Source organism: Pterocles gutturalis, unplaced genomic scaffold, assembly GCF_000699245.1.
Source record: "Pterocles gutturalis isolate BGI_N339 unplaced genomic scaffold, ASM69924v1 scaffold12264, whole genome shotgun sequence".
NCBI classification, from domain to species: Eukaryota; Metazoa; Chordata; class Aves; order Pterocliformes; family Pteroclidae; genus Pterocles; species Pterocles gutturalis.
Genome location: NW_010133321.1, coordinates 20330 through 30760, shown reverse-complemented (window position 1 = coordinate 30760; position 10431 = coordinate 20330). Strand labels below are relative to the sequence as shown.

Genomic DNA, 10431 nt, shown 5'->3' with positions numbered 1-10431 from the left:
CTGCTGCCTTACGTAATGGCACTGATTGTAGCCCAATTTCCTCAAGAATTTGGCATCCATCTATAATGTTTTTAGAATTTTTTTTTTCCCCTCAAAATGGGGGTAGTTGTTCTCCATTCAGAGTACAAGTCTGGAATGCATTCCTCCCACTGCCTACATTTTTACTAACATTTCTTCTCCGATGTGCTGTCCAGAAACTATAGAGAAGGAATAATAAAAAAATGTTTATTTGCAGGTCACATCCACAAATATTTAGCTATAATCACAACCAGTAATCATCCTACAGTCCAATAATTAAATGGAAAACAGATGTCTGGGACACAGCCTAAGAGGAAGTGCAAGTTAATTGTAAGAGTGAGGGAAAAGGGTTTCCAGCAGCTGCTGGGCCATAGTTTAGAGTTTCACCCAGCAGAGAATAGAGCTTGTTTTAAGAATGTGGATTTTCATTTAGCTGCTTACCTGCCCTTCAACATTGTTGACACAGTGCTGTCCCCTCTCATTACTTTTACTTCATAGGTTAAACCAAGCACTCTTCCAAGGTGTGACATCTACTTCCAGAAGCAAGGCTATGAGTTCACGATTGAAAATGGAAAGATTGTGTTAAACAGGAGCAAGAAAAGAAATGTAAGAAAATCTGGTGTAGAACAGGTAAATTGGTACTTCAATAGTTACTTAAGGTTACACCAAATAGTAAAATTTTATTTTTCAACAGAGGGCAAGGAAACGTCTGAGCATGTGGGATTCACAGTCCTACACGTTACAATCCTGACAGAAATGAAATCAATTTTTTTGGTATGCAGCTGGGCTGGACATTTTACAATTCACACCCACAGGTTTGCTCTGCTATGTCCAGTGCCATTGTAGGCTCAGGTTCAATGAATTGTTTAGAAGGGAAGAGCTCCCATGAAGAGTAAAATCTCTTTTTTTTTGTTTTGCTTGCAAGACATTTACAAAATTTAAGTGTACCTAGATGTTAACCTGGCACCTACTGTATTTAAAGTCTGTCAGTTTAGTCATTGTAGGTATTGATATTTATTTATTCAGCTGATAATGAAATGTTTGGTTTTTTGTAATTTGACTCTGTGTGTTGTTGAAAATGTCGACATGTCTTTGCAGGGTGCAGTGCAGTTTGGACAGGACTCGGCTGTGTCGGTGGTTTTCAGGCAGCCCAGCGCCAGCCGGTCTGTCACATGGACAGGACCAGGCTTTGTCCGCGTTCCCAGTGGAGCTGGGCTGAGATTTGCCATCAACAATGTCCCCTTTGCTATGGACTTTGATATCACGATTCGTTATGAGCCTGAGGTACTTGTGATGTCTTGTGTGTCTTGTGGTGCTGTGATAGGTGTAGGGTAAGATGTATTTTGTCAATAAGACAACACAGCAACTTGTCCCACTCTTTAAATTCTAAATCGTTTGCCTTATCAACAGAGCAACATGCCCTCCACTGATCCCCTTAATTCTTTCCACTCATATGTGAAAAATCAGCATCACAAGTATTTTCTAAGCATCAGCCAAGATTTTATCTTCTGGCATTCCTCTTTTGGTACCCTTGCTTGGTCTGGACTTCTGTTCACAAATCAGTACCATGTGAAATGCAGCTCCTTTTAGATGGACATCCTGTATTTCTAGCTGGGATTTCCTGGGCAAGAAAATGTGCAGAGGCAGGAGTGATCTGAGTAGATATTTATCCAGGGCTTTTGCAGACATCCAACTTCCCAGTTGCTCCAGATGGGCTCTGAGATGTGTGAAAATTGTAGGAAAATAGCCAAAATCTTTTTTTGCGTGGACAAAATTTCTCAATGATGAAGACATGTCTAGGGAAATCTGTTACCCCAAATCTGGTTAAACCCAAGTCCACACCCATGTCTTCAAAGACACAGGCAAGTGTTTTATCGGTACCAGTATTTGTATATGCCTTGGTCTTTCACTTTGCAACTCCCTGGGACAATCCCACCACTCAAGATCCTCCTTCTGTTTATTGTGTTCTGTTCTCTTACTGTCATTTTGAGGCAAACAAAACTCCCAGTGTCTTAAAACATGAGAACAATTTTGCTGTGGGCTGCTTTGATGTAGCTTTTTTCCTTCCAAGGATTAAACAGTTGAATTTTAAAGACTTTTGTTACAAAGTCTTTTATATTTGTTATTCCTTATTAGATGTGAGAGGAGGCAGATAATGAAGGATATCTCCAGGACAACACTGTGCTAAGAAAGGAAACAACTCCAATGATTTTAACAGAGCTGTTTCCATTTGCACCAGCTGAGGTCCCATTTCTGTTTCTGCTCTTCAATTAGCCATTGCAAATACAATGCTTTTTGTTTTTCACAAATAAGAGTTTTTTTAGTCCTGTAAAGAGCAAAGAGAAAATCTGTTTTGTCACTGCAGTGTGCAGTCATTCAGATGACTTTCATTAACCCTGTCAAAGAGAGAGTGGGTTTTTCAGATATGAAGAATGACCATAATTCTTGTTCTTTGTTTATAGTCCTTGGAAGATTGGCTAGCAAGTGTTGTCATCCAGCCTGCTGGTATTTTGTCAAGTCAACGCTGCAAAAACAAGGGCTTTTCACAGGAGCCACATGTGTTGCCTCTCCCAGCTACAAAGAGGTCTGACTATTCCTGTCCTTTTGCCTGTAGATTTTCTGTGTACAAATCTTTTACTGAAGCACTGCAGAGCGATAAATATGTGGGAAAGTGGGAATATTAGAATATTAGAAACATATGTGTGGTCTTTCCTGTTTCTGTCACACCACAATACCACATAAGCTCTAAGGAAGAGTCTGATGCTCCAGTCCTCAGCCTGGAGGTTTGCCCAGAGCAGCATAACATCCTCCTAGGGTTAGTCGTTGCTTTGGCAGAGATCCAACCGCAGCTATTTCAGTATAGAAAGGAAATATTGACTTAAAGTCACTGTCCTAGCCTATTTTCAAAACCAGCTTTTCAGCTTGGACCTACGTAAAGAATAGAGAGGAGCCAGGATGATGTGACCGAAGTCTTGACCAAACAGGGACAGGAAAGGGCAAATATGAGCAGTGAGTTGCAAACTCGTTTGCTTGTACTAGTAAAAGCTGACATTTTCAGTTTAATCTCACCAGTTTTAAATTGTACTTGGGGAATCATCCAGGCAGAAGTCATGCAGCTTTCCCAAAGCCTGCAAGCAGTGGGGCTTGGTAGGGGCTGCAGGCGTTGGGATGCAGGCACAGAGGTAATGGAGCACTCACAGCATCCCATAACTTACCTTGTCCCAACTCCTGGCTATAACTGTGCTTTATTTCTGCTAAACAGGATTGCACTTCTGCAAACTCCAGTCTGCCTGGAGCCAGGAACAGAATATTCTGTGGATGTGTATTTTTCTCAGCCCTCTGCCTCTGACCCAAACGCAAAATCATTCATCTTGATTGACTCAGTGAGTAGTTCTGTCACAATTCCCTTGAGGCTGTGTTTATACCAGTGTGATTTTTTTTTTTATACAGACTTACTCAAAATATTTCAAAATAATTTATAGTGTGTTTTAGTAGAAATTCAGGGAAGTGTGCTTCTGCTTACCTCCATTGGCACTGTGTTTGCATGTTTTTATATGGAAAGACAGAATTGTATCTGTTTTAATTTTCATGGAGCAATACCATAATAGCTCATCAAGGTACACTTGTTGCATATGTTAATAATCAGAGTATGTACCTCTATCTGTTGCCCATTTATTATAAGCACACTCCACATATGCTGACAAGATGCTGTGGTTAGGGATATAAATTAATGGGGTTCTTCATCACTTAGGTTTTTTTTTAAAATCTCTATGATTTGTCTGAATCTAATTAAGAAATCATGGATATATTTAAAGATTACATTGGAAAAGTAAAATTAGTTTTGTAGTTTCCTGGGAATTGGGTCCAGACGTTTCCCAAGTTTCCACCAAGTCAAGAAGTGGGTGTTAGTTTTGGGTTCTTCTCTTGAGAAAAATATTTTTAAGTCCATTCCTCTAATTACTTCTGTAGAACTGGACCTGACAAGGGCTGGCCATACTTGGACATAGAACCTTCAGCTGATTTTTCTCTATCTCAGTAATACAAATAAAAATTTTGGCCAGATGCTGCTTTTGGAGTCATCAACACAGCACCTCTTAGAAGCAAAAACAGTTCTGAGCCTATATCTGAGGTCTTATAATAATATGACTTTTTTATACACAGCCTCTTTTATTTGAGGAACTCAGGGAATGTCTAGACCTTCAGAATAACTGTGAATTTAAATGACTGAGCAGCACAACAGTAGGTTTGGAAATGCAGTGCTCCAGGCTTTTGTCCTTGCAATGTGGAGCACAGTAAGAGAATGTGGGAAATTTTGGTTTTCAGTATATCTAAGCAGAAATATTTTCTTTTCCCTCTTAATGCCAAAGCTTGGACTTATTCCCAGAATTGGCTCCGTGGAGAATTTATGCAGTGAAAAGGATTTAGATGAGTACCAGAAGTATCACTGTGTTGAAATTGCATCAGAAGTTGGACCTCACGTCCTGCCCGAGGCGTGTGCACGGCTCATAGCGAGCCTGTCAGCCCGCATTCACAATGGTGCCGTTGGTAAGGAGCAACCTTCTCAGGCAACTCTTTTGGACAGTTATTGGTTTTCTCTTCAGTTTGTAGGATATGTTGACTGGAGAGCGCTCAGCCCATGGTGGTCTAGGTGAGTGAAGCTGGTCAGCAGGTGGTATGTATGGACATGCAGGGTACGTCCCGCTGAACTCCGAGTGCGCTGCAGACACCTTTGGGTGGCATGGCTCTTGGGGTTCATCACAACTGATGAGCTTCATGGAGTGGCGCAGCAGGGACCATGGCAATGCTCGTGTGTTTTCTGAAGAGCATTTCTGTCAGATGCAGCGTCACCAGATGGCCAAAGCAGTAACTTTCCTGCTTTTCTGGCTGCTGTAAAATGACAGAGGAGGTTTAAAGCCCTCTCCCTGGATGCTGCAGGCCAGCTACACGCCCTGGTAGGACACCAGGCATGATGGCACACAAGCTGATGTGCTGGAAAAGGTTCACCCAGAAAACCTCGGTGGTGTCCCAGCAAGAGGGCCATGTCAGTTGGGGTTTGAAGCCCCAGGCACTCTCCTGGACCCACAGCGGAAAGGGCAGCTAGGCTTGGTGGCTCAGGAGACTTCCCTGGTGTTAGGCCCAGAGAAATGGGGTTTCTCTGCACTTCCAGTAACAGGAGGGGCCTTGCTGGACAACTTTGGTGGTCAACTACTTTCAGGGAGCCTTGCCTCCGATGGACCTGATAGCATCTGCTTGGTTTGGGCTATTTTTGGAAGGGATGATGCCTCACTTGCGTGTCCTGTGATGTGGTCATGTCTATGCAGCCCCAGACACCCCTCATTTAATTTTGGGTTGTGCTGACACCCTATTACCCCGATTCCCATAGTGATGGGATTCTCCTAATGAAACATGACGCTTTGACTTTCTAGTGCTGGCATCTGGGCATCCTGGACAAACATCCTCTGTGAGTTAGCAGACCAGCTTCACTCAACAAGTTAGTCCAAGGTGGGCAGAAAGCAGCAAACACACAGGTGCAGACTGTCTAAGTACTGCTTGCAGGTTATGTCCAGTGCTGCAGCTAGACATAGATTTATATCAAACCCTTCTAGACTTCAGGATACCTCCAATTTGGATCTACATTTTGCTGCGTCCTCTTCTGTTCTCTCACAAATATGTGCTGAAAGCAGTGCCCTGAATGTGGTATCTCCAACACCGAGACTTGTGCTGGTGCCTGACACACCTCACCATCAATGCTACAACATCAAATAACCCCAGCCATGGCCATCAGTGGTTAGCGAACCTCTGATGAGAATAATCAAGCTCTTTCCTTCTGATTTTTGAGTGTAAAACCTGCAAGTTTATGAGAACAGTCACACTCCTTTATAACCAAACCTGTTTTGATTTTCTTTCCCCTTGGCAGCGTGTAAGTGCAATCCCCAAGGGTCGCTGAACGCCAGCTGCAGTAAACTGGGGGGACAGTGTCAGTGCAAAGACAACGTCGTGGGACGCTGCTGCGACACCTGCTCTGCAGGCAGCTATGGCTTTGGCTTCCACGGCTGCTATCGTGAGTACTTGGCAGCCAGCATCAGCACCAGTACTGGTATCTGGCTCTTCATGCATACCCCAAATTTTGAGGGCTTTGAATCCACGGCAGTGTGTGAAGCAACATAAAAATGTTTCCACAAATAATGAATTTTCCGTCCCTGCTGCTCACACTGCCTTCAAGCAGTGTCAGCAATGAGTGGGGTTGGTGGCAATACGATCAGGACACAGCTCTGTTTTCGGTGTTTTCCAGGATGCGAGTGCCACCCGCAAGGCTCACTGAGCACGCTGTGTGACCAGGTGACAGGGCAGTGCTCCTGCCGCCGGGAGGTGGATGGTCAGCGCTGCAGCCGATGTCTGGCTGGGTATTTTGGGTTTCCCCACTGCCGCCCTTGTCCATGTAATGGTCACGCAGAGCTCTGCGACCCGGTGACGGGAGTGTGCCTGAACTGCCGTGGGTTTACGGCTGGAAGCCGCTGTGAAAGGTAAGCTGATGGACAGCGCTGCAAAGCTCACCCAAACATTAGTGCTTCTTGAAATGTGTGTGTAGCTGGGGGCCCACCTACATCCCCATGAATGAATCAATGACCTTAACTGGAAACACATACCTAACCCAGGATTAAACTGGGCCTAGCTGCTGAATGGCAGGTACCTATTGGTTTGGCAAATGCACACGGGAAAGTGCATGTAATGCCTGTGGGAGGACTGCAGGCAGGGCATCCATGCAGCATTGCAGCGGGCTCCCTGCAAGAAGGCATTTGAACTGTTGGTTCCATGGCACCATGTCCTTGGAGACGTGCAAAGCACTGCATATGAGGTATGCTGACTCCTGAAAGCTTTTAAATTGCCAAGAGGCTGAGCTTGTGCTGAATACTCATTTTAATACCTGCAGTTATCTCTGAGGAGCTTAAACAAACATGCCCTGTTTGCTGATTTGTATTATTTCCATATGACCAGCAAATGACTTTTCCCACGTGTTCCAGCTTTGTTCAGAATAGTTCTCCTCTTTTTTGTTCTATACACTGGCAGCAGTATCAGAGTTCAACACAGATGTCAGAATGAAATTCGTTAGCTGTTTAGTTTAGTTTGGTTGGATTGTACCTTGTCATTCACTTTTAAAAGGATTTCCACATGAAACCTATTGAGCTTTTCTTGCAGTGCTTTTGGACAATACAGCCTTTGGCTATTGTGCTTGTAGGTGGCCAATAGATTAAAAATTGGAGACTGAAACACTTGCTGCCCTGTGGCTCTGCAGGAGCTCCAGACCCCAGGGCGAGGATAATCAAATAGCCAAGACTTTTAGCCTGCCTTGTATACATATAGAGAATTGTCTTTCCATTTGCTATAGTAAGGCAGATCAAAGACTGAGGATGCTTCAGAAGCCGCTGCTTTGCTGCAGCTGCAGGGCCACAGGGGGCTGGGACACAGAGGCAGTGGTGGCAGGCAGGGTGGTAGGGGTGGCTGAGCCCCCAAGGAGGCCCTGAAGTCCCCCACGTGTCTGGGTAACAGCACAGCCACCACCCCCTCAAAACAGCCATCACCCCAGGTTTGCAGAACATGTCAGATACAGCATGGCTGATTTCAATACATATGATGCATCTAAAATATGCAATATTCTCTGAGTGCTCTGAATGAACTGATGTTTTTTTGCTCATGACAGAACTTTCTAATGTCACGCCAAGCACTCTTTGTGTGTGTATGGAAATAGATGAATATATGTGGTGACAGGTGAATATACAGAATTTTTACATGGCAGCTTTTAGCTGTCTATGCAGAGCATGTGTGATATGTCACATGTATATATCATTAGATTAAAATTGTTCCAGAGTAGGTGAAAGTCTTCAGAAAAATTCCTTGAAAAGAAAACATATGTTTTTCTTTTTGCTCCACGTTTTGGGAATGCAGCTCTGATTTTCCATTTAGAACACCTTTGAAACTTGATATATCTGTACCAATTAATGGGAATAGCATTACAATGACCTGGAATGTTAAATTAATTATACATACATGTAAATTGATTCACCACAGGGACTGAAAGGAGTGCTTGACAATTTCTCCTGCCTTGTGTTGACTGCTTTGACAGGTGCATGGACGGCTATTATGGAAACCCTCTGAAGGGAGAACCCTGCCGCCCGTGCATGTGCCCAGAGACACCTACAAGCAACAGGTATTTTGCCCATTCCTGTTACCAGGACTCCCAGTCTGCACAACTAGTCTGCAATTGTCTTGAGGGATATTCAGGTATGAAGCAAAATAAGGACGGTTTTGATTCTATTAAAATTAATGCAAGAGAGAAAAATGAGCATCCTCTGTCCATCCTCTGTTCAGAAATGGCAAGTGAGGTAATGGTAATAAAATAGACAAGAAAAGTTAACACTCAAATTTCCTGAAATTAAGTGGGGAAGTCCTGACTGAGAAGAGTGGGAATTGTGCAATTAGTGTTTGAAAAAGGGATTCACCTACATGGATAGAATGAAGCCACTAATTAATCTGATGGCACTCTCTGGAAACCTCCTCCTTTCCAGGGGCACTACATTAACCTGGTGGGGAAAGCGGGAGGAGAACTGCAGTTGCTTATTATCTGTGAAAAACAAGTGTTGGAAGCCCAAATTGGAAAGAACAGGGCACCAGAAAGAGTTCTGATGTCCTAATCAGATAAAATCTTTCTTCATATGGAGGAATCTTGCTTTGATGTTATGCCCAAAAGTGGCTGTTTCACTGTTCAAATGGTCACTTCAGAAATGAGGTTTCCATTCTCAACTGTCTCAAATGCAGATATTTTTGCAGCAAACTGATGCATTGCTTCCTATGATCCTGTTGTTTTAGCTTGAATTTATGCAGGGAAAACTAAAGATATTCCCCACCACCACCACCCCAGGCATTAAAAAGATCTCCAGTGATGGCAGCAAACTCTAACAGGAAACACTGCCAAAAAACTAAACCAATGCTGTCAGCTTTATAAGATTCCTTTATAATTCAAGAACACTTTTGCTTGAGTAATTGCCGTAGGGCCAAAATGATCCTTGCTGGTACTCACCCAGGCGACTTCTGTCCTCACAACCACTGCAATCCTCAGTTCTGGACTTTCTTCCTCCTGCTCCTTCCTGGCAAGGCTCTTGGTCACCTCTGTGGCACCGGGCTCACTTTCTCTGAGCTGGTGAAAGGCTCTGGTCCCGAGGACCATGGCGAAGGAGCAGAGTCCTTGGCTGAGGGTGAGCCAAACCCTGACTACTGCCACGGAAAGGGCTCTGCTGGAAAGAGCTGTTTGGAGGTGTTGTGTGAGGGGCTACCTATGTACTCCTACTTAAATGACTTCCTTGGTAAAAACAGCTTGGGATGAGGAGAGGGCGTTTCTGTTAGATTTCAGTGTGGGAGATGTAATTTAAACTCATCGTAGGATTATGGAGCAACAGTCTCAAACAGGTGGATATTTTCCATTGGAAATGTGCATTTGAACAGACAATCTGAATCTTCTGACAACATTACTGAAAATTGCATGTTTCACTTGAATTCCCACCAGCCAGCAAATATTTTTACCTTCCTCCCCAACAGGCAATCAGTGTGACGAGTGTCCTAGTGGGTTCTACAAAAACCCAGGCAGCCCTGGGCTTGACTGTGCACCATGTCCCTGCAATAACAACATTGATGTGACAGACCCAGAGTCCTGCAACAGAGTCACCGGGGAATGCACCAAGTGTTTACACAACACCCATGGAGCAAACTGCCAGTTCTGCAAACCAGGGTATTTTGGCTCAGCCCTTGATCAAAACTGTCAAAGTACGTAAGCACCAGCACTGCAACTGTGTATTACCAAGAAAAGTTTTAAAGAAATTAAGCTATAGGGAGAGGTTAGCCCTTGTTGGGACAGTAAAACTAAAGCAGATCAATGGAGCAAAATATGAGAGTACCAAAAATATTTCTGTCCAGTGATACAAATAACTGTTAATATGTCATCTAATAAATTCTTTGTCATACAAGTCTCACTAAATCTCATACTGAGTAACACTGCTAGGAAATACTCACTTGTGAAATGAAATTAGTTTTCTGTCAGAAAAATAAATGTGCATTCAGCCCATTCAGGAAGGAATCAAAAGTGAAGGAATCAAAGGTAATAGTTTATCCATGTTGCTGGCTGATGCCAACTAGGCAATGCTCAGTTCAGCAGATGATCATTTGCTGAGCTCCCTGCCTTACCAGTGGTTTTCATTAAGTGGCTAGAACGAGACTGTTCAGACAATTTAATAGACTCCATGAGGACACTGTCAATAACGCAGCACTTTTAACAGAAAGGCAGGAGTGTAAGGAAAAGGAAGGCAAAAATTTCTTCCCAGTTTTTCTCAAACACTGTTTTCACAAATGTGCCTCATTGAGGGT

At 43.6% G+C, this 10431-nt stretch overlaps 1 protein-coding gene across 1 annotated transcript in view; it reads left to right on the top strand.

Moving 5' to 3' along the window:
• LAMB4 (laminin, beta 4) overlaps positions 1 to 10431 on the top strand; it is a 42653-nt gene that overhangs the window by 16182 nt on the left and 16040 nt on the right. The window contains exons 14-21 of the mRNA XM_010081189.1: positions 1117 to 1302; positions 2481 to 2602; positions 3281 to 3401; positions 4386 to 4563; positions 5936 to 6079; positions 6311 to 6542; positions 8141 to 8298; positions 9610 to 9834. Coding sequence (XP_010079491.1) covers positions 1117 to 1302; positions 2481 to 2602; positions 3281 to 3401; positions 4386 to 4563; positions 5936 to 6079; positions 6311 to 6542; positions 8141 to 8298; positions 9610 to 9834 — 1366 coding nt within the window. The remainder of the gene's footprint in view (positions 1 to 1116; positions 1303 to 2480; positions 2603 to 3280; positions 3402 to 4385; positions 4564 to 5935; positions 6080 to 6310; positions 6543 to 8140; positions 8299 to 9609; positions 9835 to 10431) is intronic.